Source organism: Coregonus clupeaformis, unplaced genomic scaffold (assembly GCF_020615455.1).
Source record: "Coregonus clupeaformis isolate EN_2021a unplaced genomic scaffold, ASM2061545v1 scaf0977, whole genome shotgun sequence".
Taxonomy (NCBI): Eukaryota; Metazoa; Chordata; class Actinopteri; order Salmoniformes; family Salmonidae; genus Coregonus; species Coregonus clupeaformis.
In genome coordinates, this window is record NW_025534431.1 from 138,279 (window position 1) to 164,205 (window position 25,927).

The following is a 25,927-nucleotide window of genomic DNA, read 5'->3' on the forward strand; positions in this document are numbered from 1 at the left end:
ATGGGTGGTTTGGTTTGAGTATGAAGGCAAAGTTGGGCGCTTGGCAGGTCAACAAACCAGATTATAAATGGGTGGTTAGGTTTGAGTATGAAGGCAAAGATGGGCGCTTGGCAGGTCAACAAACCAGATTATAAATGGGTGGTTAAATTTGAGTATGAAGTTTAAAGATGGGCGCTTGGCAGGTCAACAAACCACATTATAAATGGGTGGTTAGGGTTTGAGTATGAAGGTCAAAGAAGGGCGCATGGCATGTCAACAAACCAGATTATAAATGGGTGGTTTGGTTTGAGTATGAAGATCATAGATGGGCACTTGGTAAAATGTAAATGTAAATGTAACAAACCACATTATAAATGGGTGGTTAGGGTTTGAGTATGAAGGTCAAAGAAGGGCGCATGGCATGTCAACAAACCAGATTATAAATGGGTGGTTCAATTTGAGTATGAAGATCATAGATGGGCACTTGGTAAAATGTAAATGTAAATGTAACAATCCAGATTATAAATGGGTGGTTAGGTTTGAGTATGAAGGCAAAGATGGGCTCTTGGCAGGTCAACAAACCAGATTATAAATGGGTGGTTAGGTTTGAGTATGAAGGCAAAGATGGGCGCTTGGCAGGTCAACAAACCAGATTATAAATGGGTGGTTAAATTTGAGTATGAAGTTTAAAGATGGGCGCTTGGCAGGTCAACAAACCACATTATAAATGGGTGGTTAGGGTTTGAGTATGAAGGTCAAAGAAGGGCGCATGGCATGTCAACAAACCAGATTATAAATGGGTGGTTTGGTTTGAGTACGAAGTTCAAAGATGGGCGCTTGGCATGTCAACAAACCAGATTATAAATGGGTGGTTTGGTTTGAGTATGAAGGCAAAGTTGGGCGCTTGGCAGGTCAACAAACCAGATTATAAATGGGTGGTTCAATTTGAGTATGAAGATCATAGATGGGCACTTGGCAGGTCAACAAACCAGATTATAAATGGGTGGTTAGGGTTTGAGTATGAAAATCAAAGATGGGCACATGGCATGTTACCAAACCAGTTTATAAATTGGTAGTTAGGATGAAGATCAAATATGGGTGGTTGGCATGTGAACAAACCAGATTATAAATGGGTGGTTAGGTTTGAGTATGAAGGTCAAAGATGGGCGCTTGGCAGGTCAACAAACCAGATTATAAATGGGTGGTTGGTTTGAGTATGAAGTTCAAAGATGGGCGCTTGGCATGTCAACAAACCAGATTATAAATGGATGGTTAGGTTTGAGTGTGAAGTTCAAAGATGGGCGCTTGGCATGTCAACAAACCAGATTATAAATGGGTGGTTACATTTGAGTATGAAGGTCAAAGATGGGCGCTTGGCATGTCAACAAACCAGATTATAAATGGGTGGTTAGGTTTGAGTATGAAGGTCAAAAATGGGCGCTTGGCATGTCAACAAACCAGATTATAAATGGGTGGTTAGGTTTGAGTATGAAGGTCAAAGATGGGCACTTGGCATGTCAACAAACCAGTTTATAAACGGGTGGTTAGGTTTGAGTATGAAGTTCAAAGATGGGCGCTTGGCAGGTCAAAAAAACAGATTATAAATGGGTGGTTAGGTTTGGCATGTCAACAAACTGTCCTCCAGGACAAAACGAGAGCTATAGTTTGTATTTGGTGATTGCTGAGGCAAGAGACAATGAAGAGATTTTAAAAAGTCAACTTTTAATACTACCAGAGATAGGTGAACAACGGGTGAAAAATTTACATATTTTTTTGCAATTATTTTTTTCAGATTTTTTTTGTAAAATTCACAGTTTCAGTGATTCATAAAATAAAACTGGCACAGCTACTCTGATTTAAGAACATTCAGTGGGGTTAAAAATACAATAAAAAGAGATGCACAACAATGAACTGTTCAAAGTAAAAACAACATATGTAAGGTCCTTGAATCCAGAGCTCCATGGTGATGTGACAGATTGGTGTATTTCCCGAGCTCCATGGTGATGTGACAGATTGGTGTATTTCCCGAGCTCCATGGTGATGTGACAGATTGGTGTATTTCCAGAACAGATGAGGAAAGACAACTCAACCCATAGGAGAAGAAGTGACAGTCATTATAAGGTTTTGGGATTCACCCTACAGTGGGTATGTTATAGCCTGGGTACCAGACCTGTTCGGGCTATTCTTCCACTCCTTGTCATATGCCAATGTTTGTAGCACAAACAGGTTGGGTATCCACGCTAGGTATGGCGGTGTTTGGTGGTGACAATGAGCTCAGGAGTATGGACACCTAGCTACCTGTATTTAGCTTGTCAATGCACCTCACTGGCCCCCATCAAACAGGTGAAACATACCTACCACTGCTCTGTGGCAAAATGCCGCTATTGTGACCATTCTATTTCCTACATAGTGCATTACTTTAGACTACGGCCCATAGGGTTCTGCTCAAAAGTAGTGCACTTGGTCTAAAGTAGTGCACTACATTTGGAATAGGGTGCCATTTGGGACACATTCTTAATGTCTGTGGTTGTGGTGATAGCTAAACTTGACCTCTGACCTCTGGCTTTTCCACTTGGCTTCTGTGCCAGCTGTGTGCCAGCCATGTTGGTGCCAGCCATGTTGATGCCAGCCATGTTGGTGCCAGACAAGTTGATGCCAGACATGTTGGTGCCAGCCATGTTGATGCCAGCCGTGTTGGTGCCAGCCGTGTTGGTGCCAGCCGTGTAGATGCCAGCCATGTTGGTGCCAGCCATGTTGATGCCAGCCGTGTTGGTGCCAGCCGTGTTGGTGCCAGCCATGTTGGTGCCAGCCATGTTGGTGCCAGCCATGTTGATGCCAGCCATGTTGGTGCCAGCCATGTTGGTGCCAGCCATGTTGATACCAGCCATGTTGATGCCAGCCGTGTTGGTGCCAGCCGTGTTGGTGCCAGCCATGTTGATGCCAGCCGTGTTGGTGCCAGCCATGTTGATGCCAGCCATGTTGGTGCCAGCCGTGTTGATGCCAGCCGTGTTGGTGCCAACCATGTTGGTGCCAGCCATGTTGATGCCAGCCATGTTGATGCCAGCCATGTTGATACCAGCCATGTTGATACCAGCCATGTTGATGCCAGCCGTGTTGGTGCCAGCCGTGTTGGTGCCAGCCATGTTGATGCCAGCCATGTTGATGCCAGCCATGTTGGTGCCAGCCATGTTGATGCCAGCTGTGTTGGTGCCAGCCGTGTTGATGCCAGCCGTGTTGGTGCCAACCATGTTGGTGCCAGCCATGTTGATGCCAGCCATGTTGATGCCAGTCATGTTGATGCCAGCCATGTTGGTGCCAGCCATGTTGATGCCAGCCATGTTGATGCCAGCCATGTTGGTGCCAGCCATGTTGATGCCAGCCATGTTGGTGCCAGCCATGTGCCAGCAAAGCCATACAGTATATTAAGGTGCTAACTTGGTGTCCGTTCTAAAAGTTGGCCCAACTCTCTAAATATATGTCTCTGTGTGCCAGCTATGTTGGTGCCAACCATGTTGGTGCCAGCCATGTTGGTGCCAGCCATGTTGGTGCCAGCCATGTTGGTGCCTGCCGTCTACTGGGAGGGGAAGCAATACAAATATATCTTCAGTGATCCCTTCAATATGAACACCAATGTAAAACCACATATTCAAACAAAATAGACAACAACACTATGAGCGTGTTTATGTGACATCAGTGATCCTACAGCTTTTTACCTCCTACAAAAACAGCTCATTGTTCTACTTCTCTATCTTATCCACGTTGTTGTTGTTGTTGTTGTTGTTGTTGTTGTTGTTGTTGTTGTTGTTGTTGAGGCTGCCGTTGAGCCCATTCTCCTTCCTCAGCGCTCGGGGGATGATCTTCTTCTGCACAAATAGTCTCTGGAGGAACTTGTCCGAGAGACTCAGAGGGAAAAAACTATAGATGAAGTACATGAGGCCCACGCCGGGCCCAGCGTAGTACCGGACCAGGGGCTGGGGGGAGAGCAGCGCCTCACTGATGGTGTTGATGACTGGTGACAGGTCCTCGTTAGCCGACTGGGCGAAGCGCTGGAAGAGGTCCTTGGTCTCATGGGTGTAGTCCTCCCCGTACTCCTCCAGCAGGCCTGCGGACAGGTTGTGGATCAGGGTCTTGTACTGACTCTCCCAGTACTCCTGGTTACTGGACTGACCTGGGATCAGGATATATAGAGGGTTGAGTTAGCATTGAGTTACCCTTACACCATATGTTCTCTATCTTAACCCAGTACTCCTGGTTACTGGACTGACCTGGGATCAGGATATATAGAGGGTTGAGTTAGCATTGAGTTTCCCTTACACCATATGTTCTCTATCTTAACCCAGTACTCCTGGTTACTGGACTGACCTGGGATCAGGATATATAGAGGGTTGAGTTAGCATTGAGTTTCCCTTACACCATATGTTCTCTATCTTAACCCAGTTTCCACTCCTCTAGTCCCATCCCATCTATCATCTCTCTGGTGGTTCCACTCCTCTAGTCCCATCCCATCTATCATCTCTCTGGTGGTTCCACTCCTTTAGTCCCATCCCATCTATCATCTCTCTCCACTCCTCTAGTCCCATCCCATCTATCATCTCTCTGGTGGTTCCACTCCTCTAGTCCCATCCCATCTATCATCTCTCTGGTGGTTCCACTCCTCTAGTCCCATCCCATCTATCATCTCTCTGGTGGTTCCACTCCTCTAGTCCCCATCCCATCTATCATCTCTCTGATGGTTCTACTCCTCTAGTCCGCATCCCATCTATCATCTCTCTGGTGGTTCCACTCCTCTAGTCCCATCCCATCTATCATCTCTCTGGTGGTTCCACTCCTCTAGTCCCATCCCATCTATCATCTCTCTGGTGGTTCCACTCCTCTAGTCCCATCCCATCTATCATCTCTCTGGTGGTTCCACTCCTCTAGTCCCATCCCATCTATCATCTCTCTGATGGTTCCACTCCTCTAGTCCGCATCCCATCTATCATCTCTCTACACTCTGTCACAACACCCTTTGTTAGTCTGTACTCCTAAGATCACCTTCCACTACAGAGAGACAGCCAAAGGTACAAAGGAAGATACATTTTTGTAGATACTGTAGAGGGCTTGGTGGTGAGCGAGAGGGAAGGTGGACATGGCCTGTTTTGAACTCTGGGGTAGTAAGAGGGCTTGGTGGTGAGCGAGAGGGAAGGTGGACATGGCCTGTTTTGAACTCTGGGGTAGTAAGAGGGCTTGGTGGTGAGCGAGAGGGAAGGTGGACATGGCCTGTTTTGAACTCTGGGGTAGTAAGAGGGCTTGGTGGTGAGCGAGAGGGAAGGTGGACATGGCCTGTTTTGAACTCTGGGGTAGTAAGAGGGCTTGGTGGTGAGCGAGAGGGAAGGTGGACATGGCCTGTTTTGAACTCTGGGGTAGTAAGAGGGCTTGGTGGTGAGCGAGAGGGAAGGTGGACATGGCCTGTTTTGAACTCTGGGGTAGTAAGAGGGCTTGGTGGTGAGCGAGAGGGAAGGTGGACATGGCCTGTTTTGAACTCTGGGGTAGTAAGAGGGCTTGGTGGTGAGCGAGAGGAAGGTGGACATGGCCTGTTTTGAACTCTGGGGTAGTAAGAGGGCTTGGTGGTGAGCGAGAGGGAAGGTGGACATGGCCTGTTTTGAACTCTGGGGTAGTAAGAGGGCTTGGTGGTGAGCGAGAGGGAAGGTGGACATGGCCTGTTTTGAACTCTGGGGTAGTAAGAGGGCTTGGTGGTGAGCGAGAGGGAAGGTGGACATGGCCTGTTTTGAACTCTGGGGTAGTAAGAGGGCTTGGTGGTGAACGAGAGGGAAGGTGGACATGGCCTGTTTTGAACTCTGGGGTAGTAAGAGGGCTTGGTGGTGAGCGAGAGGAAGGTGGACATGGCCTGTTTTGAACTCTGGGGGTAGTAAGAGGGCTTGGTGGTGAGCGAGCGGGAAGGTGGACATGGCCTGTTTTGAACTCTGGGGTAGTAAGAGGGCTTGGTGGTGAGCGAGCGGGAAGGTGGACCTGGTTGCATTGTGTCGGATGTGACAACTTTAGCATATACCCCTGCCCTGAGCATGCCCCCATTCTCATCGACGGGGCTGTAGTGGAACAGGTTCGAGAGCTTCAAGTTCCTTGGTGTCCACATCACCAACAAACTATCATGGTCCAAACATACCAAGACAGTCGTGAAGAGGGCACGACAAAGCCTATTCCCCCTCAGGAGACTGAAAAGATTTGGCATGGGTTCTCAGATCCTCAAAAAGTTCTACAGCTGCACCATCGAGAGCATCCTTACTGGTTGCATCACCGCCTGGTATGGCAACTGCTCAGCCTCCGATCGCAAGGCACTACAGAGGGTAGTGCGTACGGCCCAGTATATCACTGGGGCCAAGCTTCCTGCCATCCAGGACCTCTATACCAGGCGGTGTCAGAGGAAGGCCCTAAGAATTGTCAAAGACACCAGCCACCCTAGTCATAGACTGTTCTCTCTGCTACCGCACGGCAAGCGGTACCGGAGCACCAAGTCTAGGTCCAAAAGGCTTCTTAACAGCTTCTACCCCCAAGCCATAAGACTCCTGAACAGCTAATCATGGCTACCCAGACTATTTGCATTGCCATTCCACCCCACCCCTTTTTACGCTGCTGCTACTCTGTTTATTATTTATGCATAGTCACTTTAACTCTACCCACATGTACATATTACTTCAACTACCTCAACTAACCGGTGCCCCCGCACATTACATTTACATTTTAGTCATTTAGCAGACGCTCTTATCCAGGAGCAAGTAGGGTTAAGTGCCTTGCTCAAGGGCACATCGACAGATTTGGGGATTAGAACCAGCGACCTTTCGGTTACTGGCACAACGCTCTTAACCACTAAGCTACCTGCCGCCCCAAAGATCTGTACCAGTACCCCCTGTATATAGCCTCCCTACTGTTAATTTATTTTACTGCTGCTCTTTAATTATTTGCTATTTTTTATTTTTTACTTATCCATTTTTTACTTAACCCTTTAAAAAAAAAAAAGTAAACTGCATTGTTGGTTAAGGGCTTGTAAGTAAGCATTTCACTGTAAGGTCTACACCTGTTGTATTCGGCGCATGTGGCAAATAACATTTTATTTTATTTGACCCCCATTCATGTCCACTGTGTGTTACACCCAAACGCTTCCTCCTGCTCCCCAGGTTCCCCTCCCCTATCTAGTATGAGGAGGGAAGAATGGTGGATGCCATAAGCCTAACCCCAGACCCCTATCCCTGACCTCTGACCTCTGACCTCTAACCTTTAACCCTCACCTGTCTTGTATGAGGATGGCAGTATGGTGGACACTTTGACCCCCCAGGGTTCCAGCTGTAACCCTAACCTTAACCCCTAACCTCTGACCTCTAACCTTTAACCCTCACCTGTCTTGTATGAGGATGGCAGTATGGTGGACACTTTGACCCCCCAGGGTTCCAGCTGTAACCCTAACCTTAACCCCTAACCTCTGACCTCTAACCTTTAACCCTCACCTGTCTTGTATGAAGATGACAGTATGGTGGACACGTTGACCGCCCAGGGTTCCAGCTGTAACCCTAACCTTAACCCCTAACCTCTGACCTCTAACCTTTAACCCTCACCTGTCTTGTATGAGGATGGCAGTATGGTGGACACTTTCACCCCCCAGGGTTCCAGTTCGTGGCGGAGTGTGTTGATGAACAGGTTGAGAGCTGCCTTGGAGGCGCCGTACGCTGCTAGACAGGGGAACGGCTGCTCTCCTGGAGGGACACACAGAGAGAGAGAGACACCACAACGTCAGTATACAGTATTATAGGAGATCTAATGAGATCTTTGTTTCAGAGGGCTGAAGGGACTGGGCCGTAACTTTCCCCACTACTGTTTATCCTTTTTACACGTGTTAAATATTTCCTCTAGTCATATCTAGTTCTATTATCTTCATTGTATTGCTAGAATGTAACTTCCGCACTTTGCCCTTCGATTAATGTAATTAAGACATGTCAGTAAAGATAAGAAAAGAACACTGGTTCTTCCATATTAAAAGACGTCGGTAAAGATACAAAAAAAATAACCCTTTATTTAACCAGGTAAATGGACTGAGAACACGTTCTCATTTACAGCAACGACCCGGGGAATGGTTACAGGGGAGAGGACGGGGGATGAATGAGCCAATTGGAAGCTGGGAATGATTAGGTGGCCACGATGGTAAGAGGGGCCAGATTGGGAATTTAGTCAGGACAGCGAGGTTAACAGCCCTACTCTTAAAATAAATGTTTTGATAAAGGAACCTTTATCTTGGCAAGAACCTCAAAAACCACAAACCAAAGACACCGGCTGAATCTTTAGTGACCACAGAGAGTCACCCGTTTAACTTCCCATCCGAAAGACGGCACCCTACACAGGGCAATGTCCCCAATCACTGCCCTGGGGCATTGGGATATTTTACACCAGAAGAAAGAGTGACTCCTACTGGCCCTCCAACACCACTTCCAGCAGCATCTGGTCTCCCATCCAGGGACCAACCCAGCTTAGTTTCAGAGGCAAGCCAGCAGTGGGATGCAGGGTGGTATTCTGCTGGCCAGCTTGACACTGGTTCTTCCATATTAAAATATGTGTCAGTTCTTCCTTCAGGCTATGAGAGATATGTTTATACAACATCATGTCGCTGCTGTCAGCCCATAAACTCTCCTGACCTGTCTGAGACCCCTGATGGCACCCTATTCCCTATGTAGTGCACTACTTTTGACCAGATAGGCCCCTGTACAAAAGTAGTGCACTATATAAGGGAATAGGGTGCCATTTGGGATGCAGACTATGTAGCAACACCACAACAATGTTCCGCTCTACTCCAGACGGCGGGAGACAGGAAATGCTAAAGGGCGTGTTAGGAACACAATGCTACACAGTATGAAAAAATGTATGCACTCGCTAACTGTAAGTCGCTCTGGGATGAGAGCGTCTGCTAAAATGACTAAAATGTAATTGCAGATCGAGACTGTTTCTACGTTTGTGGTTTCCCTCTGGGCCTCGTGGAGAGAAATGCTTTAGTGTTAAGAGGAGCGTTCCCTGTGACTCAACGACTGACAGGATGGCAGTGAAAAGGCTGAAATAGGGCCACCTTCCAAACGCCATCCTATTCCCTACTTAGTACACTCGGGTCAAAAGTAGTGCACTGTAGAGGGAACAGGGTACCATTTGGGATATCCCTTAGGACAATAGGCCCCACCTGTATCTGTGTGAAGTGGGCCTCATCCGGCTCTATGCATCCAGCCTGAGCCTGACAGCTTGACTAGTATAAACAATGTGTTCCGTCTGGATGTGTCTCTGTAACGCTAGGTGAAGCATGTCGTATTGCCTGCGTTCACAGCACAGGGGGGGAAGATGAAGTCACAGAGCAATATGAAGCAGCCTGAAATCATGTGCAGATGATGGCTCTTTCATGTTTCTGCTGTTGTGTTGTTGTACAGCGTCTGAAATCCTTCAATGTATCAAAATGCACCTTCCATAGTAGTTTGCTTCATCCAAATGTTACATGAGAAATCATTTCAAAAATAGCTCCACCAAACTGGGTGCTTTATGGGGTTTCCACTGAGAGTCAGTGGTTGCTATAGGGATGATAGTATTGAGACAGCTCTGATTGGTTGCTATAGGGATGATAGTATTGAGACAGCTCTGATTGGTTGCTGTAGGGATGATAGTATTTAAACAGCTCTGATTGGTTGCTGTAGGGATGATAGTATTGAGACTGCTCTGATTGGTTGCTATATGGGCGCCGAGTGGCGCAGTGGTCTAAGGCACTGCATCGCAGTGCTAGCTGTGCCACTAGAGATCCTGGTTCAAATCCAGGCTCTGTCGTAGCCGGCCGCGACCGGGAGACCCATTGGGCGGCGCACAATTGGCCCAGGGTGGTTGAGGGAATGGCCGGCAGGGATGTAGCTCAGTTGGTAGAGCATGGCGTTTGCAACGCCAGGGTTGTGGGTTTGATTCCCACGGGCAGCCAGTATGAAAAAATATTTTAAAAAATAAAATAATGTATGTACTCACTAACTGTAAGTCGCTCTGGATAAGAGCGTCTGCTAAATGACTAAAATGATAGTATTGAGACTGCTCTGATTGGTTGCTGTAAGGATGATAGTATTTAGACAGCTCTGATTGGTTGCTGTAGGGATGATAGTATTTAGACAGCTCTGATTGGTTGCTATAGGGATGATAGTATTGAGACTGCTCTGATTGGTTGCTGTAGGGATGATAGTATTGAGACTGCTCTGATTGGTTGCTATAGGGATGATAGTATTGAGACTGCTCTGATTGGTTGCTATAGGGATGATAGTATTGAGACTGCTCTGATTGGTTGCTATAGGATGATAGTATTGAGACAGCTCTGATTGGTTGCTATAGGGATGATAGTATTGAGACAGCACTGATTGGTTGCTATAGGGATGATAGTATTGAGACAGCTCTGATTGGTTGCTATAGGGATGATAGTATAGAGACAGCTCTGATTGGTTGCTGTAGGGATGATAGTATTGAGACAGCTCTGATTGGTTGCTATAGGGATGATAGTATTGAGACAGCTCTGATTGGTTGCTGTAGGGATGATAGTATTGAGACAGCTCTGATTGGTTGCTTTAGGGATGATAGTATTGAGACAGCTCTGATTGGTTGCTATTGGGATGATAGTATTTAGACAGCTCTGATTGCTGGCATCACAGGACTTTTTGGGTGATGTCATGTAGCAGTTGGGTTGGGAAATGTTTTGATAAAGGAACCTTTATCTTGGCAAGATCCTCAAAAACCACAAACCAAAGGCACTTTGCTGAATTCCAAATGGCACCCTATTCCCTAAACAGTGCACTACTTTTGACCAGAGCCCTATGGAGGGAATAGGGTGTAGGGCAGGGTTCTCCAACCCTGTTCCTGGCGAGCTACCATCCTGTAGGTTTTCGTTTCAACCCCAGTTGTAACTGACCTGATTCAGCTTCTTAACCAGCTAATTATTAGAATCAGGTGCTCTAGATTAGGGTTGGAACGAAACCCTGCAGGACAGTATCTCTCCAGGGATAAGGCTGCCATTTAGGACTAATAGACTGACATGCAGAATGTTATGTACTGACACATCCACCATGGCATCCGTTATGACAGGGTAGTAATCACTTTAACCATATGGTATGAAACAACAACAAGGTTTTGATTGCAGGCATTGATTGTAACATAATGTGTGTTTTATATCAAAGCCAGACAGGTATAAACCCTGAACGTTGTGTTCATATCAAAGCCAGACAGATTTAACCCTGAACGTTGTGTTGAGACAATGTGGGAGGTGTGTGTATGAGTATGTGGTGAGTTGTCTTTCTGAGTGTGTGTGTGTGTGCGCGCGTGCGTGTGCGTGCGTGTGTGTGTGTGCGTGTGTGCGTGCGTGTGATCCACCCACCTGCAGGGCTGGAGATAGTGACGATACGTCCCTTGGCCTGACGTAGCAGAGGCAGGAATGTCTTGGTGACATTCAGAGTCCCAAAGAAGTTCACCTCCATACATCCACGGTAGTTAGACATCAGAGAAAGCTCTGCATCCCCGAAGTTAACACACACTCCTGCATTATTCACCAAGCCCCACAGACCTAGAGAGAGAGAGAGAGAGAGAGAGAGAGAGAGAGAGAGAGAGAGAGAGAGAGAGAGAGAGAGAGAGAGAGAGAGAGAGAGAGAGAGAGAGAGAGAGAGAGAGAGAGAGAGAGAGAAAGGGTGAGACAGGGATGCACCTTGAGCCCCACCCTCTTCAACACTTATATCAACAAATTGGCGAGGGCACTAGAACAGTCTGCAGCACCCGACCTCACCCTACTAGAATCTGAAGTCTTGTATTTATAGTATTTGGCCCTAAACAGAGAGTACACAGTGGCAGAATACCTGACCACTGTGACTGACCCAAACTTAAGGAAAGCTTTGACTATGTACAGACTCAGTGAGCATAGCCTTGCTATTGAGAAAGGCCGCCGTAGGCAGACCTGGCTTTCAAGAGAAGACAGGCTATGTGCACACTGCCCACAAAATGAGGTGGAAACTGAGCTGCACTTCCTAACCTCCTGCCAAATGTATGACCATATTAGATACTCATATTTCCCTCAGATTACACAGACCCACAAAGAATTCGAAAACAAACCCAATTTGGATAAACTCCCATATCTATTGGGTGAAATACCACAGTGTGCCATCACAGCTGCAAGATTTGTGACCTGTTGCCACAAGAAAAGGGCAACCAGTGAAGAACAAACACCATTGTAAATACAACACGTGTTTATTTATTTTCCCTGTCCAAAAGGCTTCTCAACAGCTTCTACCCCCAAGCCATAAGACTCCTGAACAGCTAATCATGGCTACCCAGACTATTTGCACTGCCCCCCCCCCCCCCCCCCCCCCCCCACCCCCACCCCATATTTTTACGCTGCTGCTACTCTGTTAATTATTTATGCATAGTTACTTTAACTCTACCCACATGTACATATTACCTCAACTACCTCAATTAGCCGGTGCCCCCGCACATTGACTCTGCACCGGTACCCCCCCCCTGTATATATAGCCTCCCTACTGTTATTTTATTTTACTTCTGCTCTTTTTTTCTCTCAACACTTTTTTGTTGTTGTTTTATTTTACTTTTTTATTAACAAATAAATGCACTGTTGGTTAAGGGCTGTAAGTAAGCATTTCACGGTAATGACTACCCCTGTACCTGTATTCGGCGCATGTGGCAAATAAAATTTTATTTGATTTGTTGTACTTTAACTATTTGCACATTGTTAAAACACTGTATATAGACATAATATGACAATTGAAATGTCTTTATTGTTTTGGAAATTTGTGAGTGTAATGTTTACTGTTAATTTTTGTAATTGTTTATTTCACTTTTGTTTATTATCCATTTCACTTGCTTTGGCAATGTTAACATATGTTTCCCATGGAAATAAAGAATATTGAAATTGAATATATATATATATATAGAGAGAGAGAGAGAGAAAGAGAGAGAGAGAGAGAGAGAGAGAGAGAGAGAGAGAGAGAGACAGAGAGAGAGAGAGAGAGACAGAGAGAGAGAGAGAGAGAGAGAGAGAGAGAGAGAGAGAGGCGTAGGGACAGCGAGAACAAACATTTAAACAACATTTTATTTCCCAGAATACAATCTTGTCCTTGTAAATTAACAATATAATACATGATTCCCATATCACCCAAATTCAACACTTACAGAAAACCATGTGCATATTCTCCATCAATTTCCCAACTGCTTACAATAAAACAAACCAAACAGGATTTGCAAACCTACAATAGCCAAGTCGATGGATGTATTTCCACACATTTCCCACAGAGAGGCATCGTTTCACACTAGTCAAAACCCTCCTTTGCATAATTCTGCACCATTGCTGTAAGCCAATGTAGAGAGCTACTGAGTCATTTGTACCTTTCAGTTTCCACACAAGAATGTCAACCAGGAAACCATCAGGTTACCATAGGAGGTCTAGATTATTACAGTCAACCAGGAAACCATCAGGTTACCATAGGAGGTCTAGATTATTACAGTCAACCAGGAAGTAACCATCAGGTTACCATAGGAGGTCTAGATTATTACAGTCAACCAGGAAACCATCAGGTTACCATAGGAGGTCTAGATTATTACAGTCAACCAGGAAACCATCAGGTTACCATAGGAGGTCTAGATTATTACAGTCAACCAGGAAGTAACCATCAGGTTACCATAGGAGGTCTAGATTATTACAGTCAACCAGGAAACCATCAGGTTACCATAGGAGGTCTAGATTATTACAGTCAACCAGTAAACCATCAGGTTACCATAGGAGGTCTAGATTATTACAGTCAACCAGGAAACCATCAGGTTACCATAGGAGGTCTAGATTAGTACAGTCAACCAGTAAACCATCAGGTTACCATAGGAGGTCTAGATTATTACAGTCAACCAGTAAACCATCAGGTTACCATAGGAGGTCTAGATTATTACAGTCAACCAGGAAACCATCAGGTTACCATAGGAGGTCTAGATTATTACAGTCAACCAGGAAGTAACCATCAGGTTACCATAGGAGGTCTAGATTATTACAGTCAACCAGGAAACCATCAGTTACCATAGGAGGTCTAGATTATTACAGTCAACCAGGAAGTAACCATCAGGTTACCATAGGAGGTCTAGATATTACAGTCAACCAGGAAACCATCAGGTTACCATAGGAGGTCTAGATTAGTACAGTCAACCAGGAAACCATCAGGTTACCATAGGAGGTCTAGATTAGTACAGTCAACCAGTAAACCATCAGGTTACCATAGGAGGTCTAGATTATTACAGTCAACCAGTAAACCATCAGGTTACCATAGGAGGTCTAGATTATTACAGTCAACCAGTAAACCATCAGGTTACCATAGGAGGTCTAGATTATTACAGTCAACCAGGAAACCATCAGGTTACCATAGGAGGTCTAGATTATTACAGTCAACCAGTAAACCATCAGGTTACCATAAGAGGTCTAGATTATTACAGTCAACCAGGAAACCATCAGGTTACCATAGGAGGTCTAGATTATTACAGTCAACCAGTAAACCATCAGGTTACCATAGGAGGTCTAGATTATTACAGTCAACCAGGAAACCATCAGGTTACCATAGGAGGTCTAGATTATTACAGTCAACCAGTAAACCATCAGGTTACCATAGGAGGTCTAGATTATTACAGTCAACCAGGAAACCATCAGGTTACCATAGGAGGTCTAGATTATTACAGTCAACCAGTAAACCATCAGGTTACCATAGGAGGTCTAGATTATTACAGTCAACCAGGAAACCATCAGGTTACCATAGGAGGTCTAGATTATTACAGTCAACCAGTAAACCATCAGGTTACCATAGGAGGTCTAGATTATTACAGTCAACCAGGAAACCATCAGGTTACCATAGGAGGTCTAGATTATTACAGTCAACCAGTAAACCATCAGGTTACCATAGGAGGTCTAGATTATTACAGTCAACCAGGAAACCATCAGGTTACCATAGGAGGTCTAGATTATTACAGTCAACCAGTAAACCATCAGGTTACCATAGGAGGTCTAGATTATTACAGTCAACCAGTAAACCATCAGGTTACCATAGGAGGTCTAGATTATTACAGTCAACCAGGAAACCATCAGGTTACCATAGGAGGTCTAGATTATTACAGTCAACCAGGAAACCATCAGGTTACCATAGGAGGTCTAGATTATTACAGTCAACCAGGAAACCATCAGGTTACCATAGGAGGTCTAGATTATTACAGTCAACCAGGAAACCATCAGGTTACCATAGGAGGTCTAGATTATTACAGTCAACCAGTAAACCATCAGGTTACCATAGGAGGTCTAGATTATTACAGTCAACCAGGAAACCATCAGGTTACCATAGGAGGTCTAGATTATTACAGTCAACCAGGAAACCATCAGGTTACCATAGGAGGTCTAGATTATTACAGTCAACCAGGAAACCATCAGGTTACCATAGGAGGTCTAGATTATTACAGTCAACCAGGAAACCATCAGGTTACCATAGGAGGTCTAGATTATTACAGTCAACCAGGAAACCATCAGGTTACCATAGGAGGTCTAGATTATTACAGTCAACCAGTAAACCATCAGGTTACCATAGGAGGTCTAGATTATTACAGTCAACCAGTAAACCATCAGGTTACTATAGGAGGTCTAGATTATTACAGTCAACCAGGAAACCATCAGGTTACCATAGGAGGTCTAGATTATTACAGTCAACCAGGAAACCATCAGGTTACCATAGGAGGTCTAGATTATTACAGTCAACCAGTAAACCATCAGGTTACCATAGGAGGTCTAGATTATTACAGTCAACCAGTAAACCATCAGGTTACCATAGGAGGTCTAGATTATTACAGTCAACCAGGAAACCATCAGGTTACCATAGGAGGTCTAGATTATTACAGTCAACCAGGAAACCATCAGGTTACCATAGGAGGTCTAGATTATTAAAGTCAACCAGGAAACCATCAGGTTACCATAGGAGGTCTAGATTATTACAGTCAACCAGGAAACCATCAGGTTACCATAGGAGGTCTAGATTATTACAGTCAACCAGGAAACCATCAGGTTACCATAGGAGGTCTAGATTATTACAGTCAACCAGGAAACCATCAGGTTACCATAGGAGGTCTAGATTATTACAGTCAACCAGGAAACCATCAGGTTACCATAGGAGGTCTAGATTATTACAGTCAACCAGTAAACCATCAGGTTACCATAGGAGGTCTAGATTATTACAGTCAACCAGTAAACCATCAGGTTACCATAGGAGGTCTAGATTATTACAGTCAACCAGGAAACCATCAGGTTACCATAGGAGGTCTAGATTATTACAGTCAACCAGGAAACCATCAGGTTACCATAGGAGGTCTAGATTATTACAGTCAACCAGTAAACCATCAGGTTACCATAGGAGGTCTAGATTATTACAGTCAACCAGTAAACCATCAGGTTACCATAGGAGGTCTAGATTATTACAGTCAACCAGGAAACCATCAGGTTACCATAGGAGGTCTAGATTATTACAGTCAACCAGGAAACCATCAGGTTACCATAGGAGGTCTAGATTATTACAGTCAACCAGGAAACCATCAGGTTACCATAGGAGATCTAAATTATTACAGTCAACCAGGAAACCATCAGGTTACCATAGGAGGTCTAGATTATTACAGTCAACCAGGAAACCATCAGGTTACCATAGGAGGTCTAGATTATTACAGTCAACAAGGAAACCATCAGGTTACCATAGGAGGTCTAGATTATTACAGTTAACCAGGAAACCATCAGGTTACCATAGGAGGTCTAGATTATTACAGTCAACCAGTAAACCATCAGGTTACCATAGGAGGTCTAGATTATTACAGTCAACCAGGAAACCATCAGGTTACCATAGGAGGTCTAGATTATTACAGTCAACCAGTAAACCATCAGGTTACCATAGGAGGTCTAGATTATTACAGTCAACCAGTAAACCATCAGGTTACCATAGGAGGTCTAGATTATTACAGTCAACCAGTAAACCATCAGGTTACCATAGGAGGTCTAGATTATTACAGTCAACCAGTAAACCATCAGGTTACCATAGGAGGTCTAGATTATTACAGTCAACCAGGAAACCATCAGGTTACCATAGGAGGTCTAGATTATTACAGTCAACCAGGAAACCATCAGGTTACCATAGGAGGTCTAGATTATTACAGTCAACCAGGAAACCATCAGGTTACCATAGGAGGTCTAGATTATTACAGTCAACCAGTAAACCATCAGGTTACCATAGGAGGTCTAGATTATTACAGTCAACCAGTAAACCATCAGGTTACCATAGGAGGTCTAGATTATTACAGTCAACCAGGAAACCATCAGGTTACCATAGGAGGTCTAGATTACTACAGTCAACCAGTAAACCATCAGGTTACCATAGGAGGTCTAGATTATTACAGTCAACCAGTAAACCATCAGGTTACCATAGGAGGTCTAGATTATTACAGTCAACCAGTAAACCATCAGGTTACCATAGGAGGTCTAGATTATTACAGTCAACCAGTAAACCATCAGGTTACCATAGGAGGTCTAGATTATTACAGTCAACCAGGAAACCATCAGGTTACCATAGGAGGTCTAGATTATTACAGTCAACCAGTAAACCATCAGGTTACCATAGGAGGTCTAGATTATTACAGTCAACCAGTAAACCATCAGGTTACCATAGGAGGTCTAGATTATTACAGTCAACCAGTAAACCATCAGGTTACCATAGGAGGTCTAGATTATTACAGTCAACCAGTAAACCATCAGGTTACCATAGGAGGTCTAGATTATTACAGTCAACCAGGAAACCATCAGGTTACCATATGAGGTCTAGATTATTACAGTCAACCAGGAAACCATCAGGTTACCATAGGAGGTCTAGATTATTACAGTCAACCAGGAAACCATCAGGTTACCATAGGAGGTCTAGATTATTACAGTCAACCAGGAAACCATCAGGTTACCATAGGAAGTCTAGATTATTACAGTCAACCAGGAAACCATCAGGTTACCATAGGAGGTCTAGATTATTACAGTCAACCAGGAAACCATCAGGTTACCATAGGAGGTCTAGATTAGTACAGTCAACCAGTAAACCATCAGGTTACCATAGGAGGTCTAGATTATTACAGTCAACCAGTAAACCATCAGGTTACCATAGGAGGTCTAGATTATTACAGTCAACCAGGAAACCATCAGGTTACCATAGGAGGTCTAGATTATTACAGTCAACCAGGAAGTAACCATCAGGTTACCATAGGAGGTCTAGATTATTACAGTCAACCAGGAAACCATCAGGTTACCATAGGAGGTCTAGATTATTACAGTCAACCAGGAAGTAACCATCAGGTTACCATAGGAGGTCTAGATATTACAGTCAACCAGGAAACTATCAGGTTACCATAGGAGGTCTAGATTAGTACAGTCAACCAGTAAACCATCAGGTTACCATAGGAGGTCTAGATTATTACAGTCAACCAGTAAACCATCAGGTTACCATAGGAAGTCTAGATTATTACAGTCAACCAGGAAACCATCAGGTTACCATAGGAGGTCTAGATTATTACAGTCAACCAGTAAACCATCAGGTTACCATAGGAGGTCTAGATTATTATAGTCAACCAGGTAACCATCAGGTTACCATAGGAGGTCTAGATTATTACAGTCAACCAGTAAACCATCAGGTTACCATAGGAGGTCTAGATTATTACAGTCAACCAGGAAGTAACCATCAGGTTACCATAGGAGGTCTAGATTATTACAGTCAACCAGGAAGTAACCATCAGGTTACCATAGGAGGTCTAGATTATTACAGTCAACCAGGAAACCATCAGGTTACCATAGGAGGTCTAGATTATTACAGTCAACCAGTAAACCATCAGGTTACCATTGGAGGTCTAGATTATTACAGTCAACCAGGAAACCATCAGGTTACCATAGGAGGTCTAGATTATTACAGTCAACCAGGAAACCATCAGGTTACCATAGGAGGTCTAGATTATTACAGTCAACCAGGAAACCATCAGGTTACCATAGGAGGTCTAGATTATTACAGTCAACCAGTAAACCATCAGGTTACCATAGGAGGTCTAGATTATTACAGTCAACCAGTAAACCATCAGGTTACCATAGGAGGTCCAGATTATTACAGTCAACCAGTAAACCATCAGGTTACCATAGGAGGTCTAGATTATTACAGTCAACCAGGAAACCATCAGGTTACCATAGGAGGTCTAGATTATTACAGTCAACCAGTAAACCATCAGGTTACCATAGGAGGTCTAGATTATTACAGTCAACCAGTAAACCATCAGGTTACCATAGGAGGTCTAGATTATTACAGTCAACCAGTAAACCATCAGGTTACCATAGGAGGTCTAGATTATTACAGTCAACCAGTAAACCATCAGGTTACCATAGGAGGTCTAGATTATTACAGTCAACCAGGAAGTAACCATCAGGTTACCATAGGAGGTCTAGATTATTACAGTCAACCAGGAAGTAACCATCAGGTTACCATAGGAGGTCTAGATTATTACAGTCAACCAGTAAACCATCAGGTTACCATAGGAGGTCTAGATATTACAGTCAACCAGTAAACCATCAGGTTACCATAGGAGGTCTAGATTATTACAGTCAACCAGGAAACCATCAGGTTACCATAGGAGGTCTAGATATTACAGTCAACCAGGAAACCATCAGGTTACCATAGGAGGTCTAGATTATTACAGTCAACCAGGAAACCATCAGGTTACCATAGGAGGTCTAGATTATTACAGTCAACCAGGAAACCATCAGGTTACCATAGGAGGTCTAGATTATTACATTACATTTACATTTTAGTCATTTAGCAGACGCTCTTATCCAGAGCGACTTACAGTTAGCGCATACATTATTTTATCGAACCCACAACCCTGGCATTGCAAACGCCATGCTCTACCAACTGAGCTACATCCCCTGCCGGCCATTCCCTCCCCTACCCTGGACGACGCTGGGCCAAATGTGCGCCGCCCCATGGGTCTCCCGGTCGCGGCCGGCTACGACAGAGCCTGGATTCGAACCAGGATCTCTAGTGGCACAGCTAGCACTGCGATACAGTCAACCAGTAAACCATCAGGTTACCATAGGAGGTCTAGATTATTACAGTCAACCAGTAAACCATCAGGTTACCATAGGAGGTCTAGATTATTACAGTCAACCAGTAAACCATCATGTTACCATAGGAGGTCTAGATTATTACAGTCAACCAGGAAACCATCAGGTTACCATAGGAGGTCTAGATTATTACAGTCAACCAGGAAACCATCAGGTTACCATAGGAGGTCTAGATTATTACAGTCAACCAGGAAACCATCAGGTTACCATAGGAGGTCTAGATTATTACAGTCAACCAGGAAACCATCAGGTTACCATAGGAGGTCTAGATTATTACAGTCAACCAGGAAACCATCAGGTTACCATAGGAGGTCTAGATTATTACAGTCAACCAGGAAACCATCAGGTTACCATAGGAGGTCTAGATTATTACAGTCAACCAGTAAACCATCAGGTTACCATAGGAGGTCTAGATTATTACAGTCAACCAGGAAACCATCAGGTTACCATATGAGGTCTAGATTATTACAGTCAACCAGGAAACCATCAGGTTACCATAGGAGGTCTAGATTATTACAGTCAACCAGGAAACCATCAGGTTATCATAGGAGGTCTAGATTATTACAGTCAACCAGGAAACCATCAGGTTACCGTAGGAGGTCTACATTATTACAGTCAACCAGGAAACCATCAGGTTACCATAGGAGGTCTAGATTATTACAGTCAACCAGGAAGTAACCATCAGGTTACCATAGGAGGTCTAGATTATTACAGTCAACCAGGAAACCATCAGGTTACCATAGGAGGTCTAGATTATTACAGTCAACCAGTAAACCATCAGGTTACCATAGGAGGTCTAGATTATTACAGTCAACCAGTAAACCATCAGGTTACCATAGGAGGTCTAGATTATTACAGTCAACCAGTAAACCATCAGGTTACCATAGGAGGTCTAGATTATTACAGTCAACCAGTAAACCATCAGGTTACCATAGGAGGTCTAGATTATTACAGTCAACCAGGAAACCATCAGGTTACCATAGGAGGTCTAGATTATTACAGTCAACCAGTAAACCATCAGGTTACCATAGGAGGTCTAGATTATTACAGTCAACCAGTAAACCATCAGGTTACCATAGGAGGTCTAGATTATTACAGTCAACCAGTAAACCATCAGGTTACCATAGGAGGTCTAGATTATTACAGTCAACCAGTAAACCATCAGGTTACCATAGGAGGTCTAGATTATTACAGTCAACCAGGAAGTAACCATCAGGTTACCATAGGAGGTCTAGATTATTACAGTCAACCAGGAAGTAACCATCAGGTTACCATAGGAGGTCTAGATTATTACAGTCAACCAGTAAACCATCAGGTTACCATAGGAGGTCTAGATATTACAGTCAACCAGTAAACCATCAGGTTACCATAGGAGGTCTAGATTATTACAGTCAACCAGGAAACCATCAGGTTACCATAGGAGGTCTAGATATTACAGTCAACCAGGAAACCATCAGGTTACCATAGGAGGTCTAGATTATTACAGTCAACCAGGAAACCATCAGGTTACCATAGGAGGTCTAGATTATTACAGTCAACCAGGAAACCATCAGGTTACCATAGGAGGTCTAGATTATTACATTACATTTACATTTTAGTCATTTAGCAGACGCTCTTATCCAGAGCGACTTACAGTTAGCGCATACATTATTTTATCGAACCCACAACCCTGGCATTGCAAACGCCATGCTCTACAAACTGAGCTACATCCCCTGCCGGCCATTCCCTCCCCTACCCTGGACGACGCTGGGCCAAATGTGCGCCTCCCCATGGGTCTCCCGGTCGCGGCCGGCTACGACAGAGCCTGGATTCTAACCAGGATCTCTAGTGGCACAGCTAGCACTGCGATACAGTCAACCAGTAAACCATCAGGTTACCATAGGAGGTCTAGATATTACAGTCAACCAGGAAACCATCAGGTTACCATAGGAGGTCTAGATTATTACAGTCAACCAGGAAACCATCAGGTTACCATAGGAGGTCTAGATTATTACAGTCAACCAGTAAACCATCAGGTTACCATAGGAGGTCTAGATTATTACAGTCAACCAGTAAACCATCAGGTTACCATAGGAGGTCTAGATTATTACAGTCAACCAGGAAACCATCAGGTTACCATAGGAGGTCTAGATTATTACAGTCAACCAGGAAACCATCAGGTTACCATAGGAGGTCTAGATTATTACAGTCAACCAGGAAACCATCAGGTTACCATAGGAGGTCTAGATTATTACAGTCAACCAGGAAACCATCAGGTTACCATAGGAGGTCTAGATTATTACAGTCAACCAGGAAACCATCAGGTTACCATAGGAGGTCTAGATTATTACAGTCAACCAGGAAACCATCAGGTTACCATAGGAGGTCTAGATTATTACAGTCAACCAGTAAACCATCAGGTTACCATAGGAGGTCTAGATTATTACAGTCAACCAGGAAACCATCAGGTTACCATAGGAGGTCTAGATTATTACAGTCAACCAGGAAACCATCAGGTTACCATAGGAGGTCTAGATTATTACAGTCAACCAGGAAACCATCAGGTTATCATAGGAGGTCTAGATTATTACAGTCAACCAGGAAACCATCAGGTTACCGTAGGAGGTCTAGATTATTACAGTCAACCAGGAAACCATCAGGTTACCATAGGAGGTCTAGATTATTACAGTCAACCAGGAAGTAACCATCAGGTTACCATAGGAGGTCTAGATTATTACAGTCAACCAGGAAACCATCAGGTTACCATAGGAGGTCTAGATTATTACAGTCAACCAGTAAACCATCAGGTTACCATAGGAGGTCTAGATTATTACATAACCTGGTTATCATCATCAGTCGGTCATGTTTGGCCTGTGTTTGTATAGACAGGAAAGACACGCGTCAGTCCAGACAGGATTACAAAACACTGTCTCCAGCCAGAGAGAGATACAGTATCTACTATACTTGGCAGTAGGTGTCCAGGTGTGTTTCCTTTGTCTAGTTCACCTGAAGTCCAGGTGTGTTTCCTTTGCCAGCCCAGTGTGGACAAATACAAGTGTTTTATCATTGTGGCTGTAAAGGAACATCAACGCACTCACTCAGACTAGAGGCCAACCACTGTGTGCGTGTTTTTTGTGTGTGTGTGTGTTCGTGCGTGCGTGCATATGCGAGTGCGTGCATGTGTGTGTGTGCGTGTGCGTATGTGTGTACGTGTGTGAGAGTGGGTCATTAAACCAGCCCAGGCATGCTCATGTGACTAACTCCTGTGTGGTGTGACCTAAAATCATCTTTAGGTACCCACATTCAATGTTCACTTTTCCTGTTTCCTCTCTCCTGTTTCCCTCTCCTGTTTCCTCACTCTGTTTCCTCTTTCCTGTTTCCTCGTCCCCTGTTTCCTATTATCCGTTTCCTCTTTTCTGTTTCCCCTCTCATGTTTCCTTTTTCCATGTTTCCTCTTACCCGTTTCCTCCTACCTGTTTCCTCTTCCATGTTTCCCCTCCCTGTTTCCCCTCCATGTTTCCTCTTTCCTGTTTCTTCTTTTCTGTTTCCTTTTTTTCCATGTTTCCACTTTCATGTTTCCTTTTTTCATGTTTCCTTTACCATGTTTCCTCTTCTGTGTTTCCTCTTCCATGTTTCCTCTTCCCTGTTTCCTCTTACCTGTTTCCTCTTTCCTGTTTCTTTACCCTGTTTCCTTACCCTGTTTCCTCTCTCCTGTTTCCTCTTCTCTGGTGCCTCTCCCTGTTTCCCCTCTCCTGTTTCCTCTTCTCTGGTTCCTCTTCCCTGGTCCTTCTTCCCTGGTTCCTCTCTCCTGTTTCCTCTTCCATGTTTCCTCCCTCCTGTTTCCTCTTCTCTGGATCCTCAATCCTGTTTCCTCTCTCTGTTTCCTCTCCCTGTTTCCTTAGCCTGTTTCCTCCCTCCTGTTTCCTCTCTCCTTTTTCCTCTTCCCTGTTTCCTCTTCCCTGTTTCCTCTTCCCTGTTTCCCCCTCCCTGTTTCCTCTTTCTGTTTCCTCTACCCTGTTTCCTCTTCTATGTTTCCTCATCCTGTTTCCTCCCTCTGTTTCCTCTTCTCTGTTTCCTCTTTCCTGTTTCCTCATCCTGTTTCCTCATCCATAGGGAACAGGGTGCCATTAGGTCAGTGGACCATATAGGGGACAGGGTGCCATTAGGTCAGTGTACCATATAGGGGACAGGGTGCCATTAGGTCAGTGTACCATATAGGGGACAGGGTGCCATTAGGTCAGTGTATCATATAGGGGACAGGGTGCCATTAGGTCAGTGTACCATATAGGGGACAGGGTGCCATTAGGTCAGTGGACCATATAGGGAACAGGGTGCCATTAGGTCAGTGGACCATATAGGGGACAGGGTGCCATTAGGTCAGTGGACCATATAGGGGACAGGGTGCCATTAGGTCAGTGGACCATATAGGGGACAGGGTGCCATTAGAGACGCACACTGTGACTGTTGTTTGTGTGTTCTGGGTGTGTGTTAGTGACTTGTTTGTGTGAATGCCTGCATGGATGTGTATCTGTGTGCGAGGGCCTGCGTCTCTCACCTCTGAGGCCCAGTTTGGCCTTGGTGTCTAGAAGAGCCCGTTGGACCTGCTGTGGCTGGGTGATGTCCACCTGTAGTAGGGTGAGACGAGGGGAGCAGGTCCTCTGGAGCTCCCTGGCTCCCTCCCCAGACAGGTCCAACACCGTAGCAAACACCTCAAAACCCTGTGCGTCCAGACGCCACGCTGCAGCCTTCCCGAAGCCTGTGTCACAGCCTGGTAGAAAGGGAGGGAGGGACAGAATGACAGGTCAGTGACTGGGATACTGCTAATCCAAGTCTGGTTCATCAATGAAGAAAATCAAGGTTACTGAAGAGGAGGAGAAGAGAGAGAGAGAGAGAGGGGGGAGGGAGAGGGAGAGGAGAGAGAGAGAGAGAGAGAGCGAGAGAGAGAGGGGGGAGGGAGAGGGAGAGGAGAGAGAGAGAGCGGGCGGGAGGGAGAGGAGAGGAGAGGAGAGAGAGAAGAGAGAGACCAGGATCCACCCTGCCTTCCATCTGACTGACCAGGACCCGTTTTATTTAATTACGTTATCATTTTTTTTTTTATCACTGAAAACTACAGTACCAGTCAAATGTTTGGACACACCTACTCATTAAAGGGTTTTTCTTTATTTGTACTATATTCTACATTGTAGAATAATAGTGAAGACATCAAAACTGTGAAATAACACATATGGAATCATGTAGTAACCAAAAAAGTGTTAAACAAATCTAAATATATTTTATATTTGAGATTCTTCAAATAGCCACCCTTTGCACACTCTTAGCATTCTCTCAACCAGCTTCATGAGTCACTTGGAATGCATTTAAATTAACAGGTGTGCCTTCTTAAAAGTGAATTTGTGGAATTTCTTTCCTTCTTAATGCGTTTGAGCCAATCAGTTGTGTTGTGACAAGTTAGGGGTGGTATACGGAAGATAGCCCTATTTGGTAAAAGACCAAGTCCATATTATGGCAAGAACAGCTCAAATAAGCAAAGAGAAACGATAGTCCATCATTACTTTAAGACATGAAGGTCAGTCAATCCAGAAAACTTCGAGAACTTTGCTGCAAAGAAACCACTACTAAAGGACACCAATAAGAAGAAGAGACTTGCTTGGGCAATCGAACCCACAACCCTGGCGTTGCAAGCGCCATACTCTACCAACTGAGCCACACGGGACCACAGTACAACTCAAACGA

At 44.6% G+C, this 25,927-nt stretch overlaps 1 protein-coding gene across 1 annotated transcript; it reads right to left on the reverse strand.

The window, feature by feature from the left end:
• Positions 1-3,702: 3,702 nt before the first annotated feature.
• LOC121563521 (corticosteroid 11-beta-dehydrogenase isozyme 2-like) lies at positions 3,703-24,996 on the reverse strand (the record flags this gene model as incomplete). Its single annotated transcript, XM_045217244.1, has 4 exons — positions 3,703-4,147; positions 7,587-7,724; positions 11,396-11,581; positions 24,750-24,996. Coding segments are annotated over 4 exons (1,002 nt in total), but the record flags the coding sequence as incomplete, so codon positions are not given.
• Between the last annotated feature and the right edge of the window lie 931 nt (positions 24,997-25,927).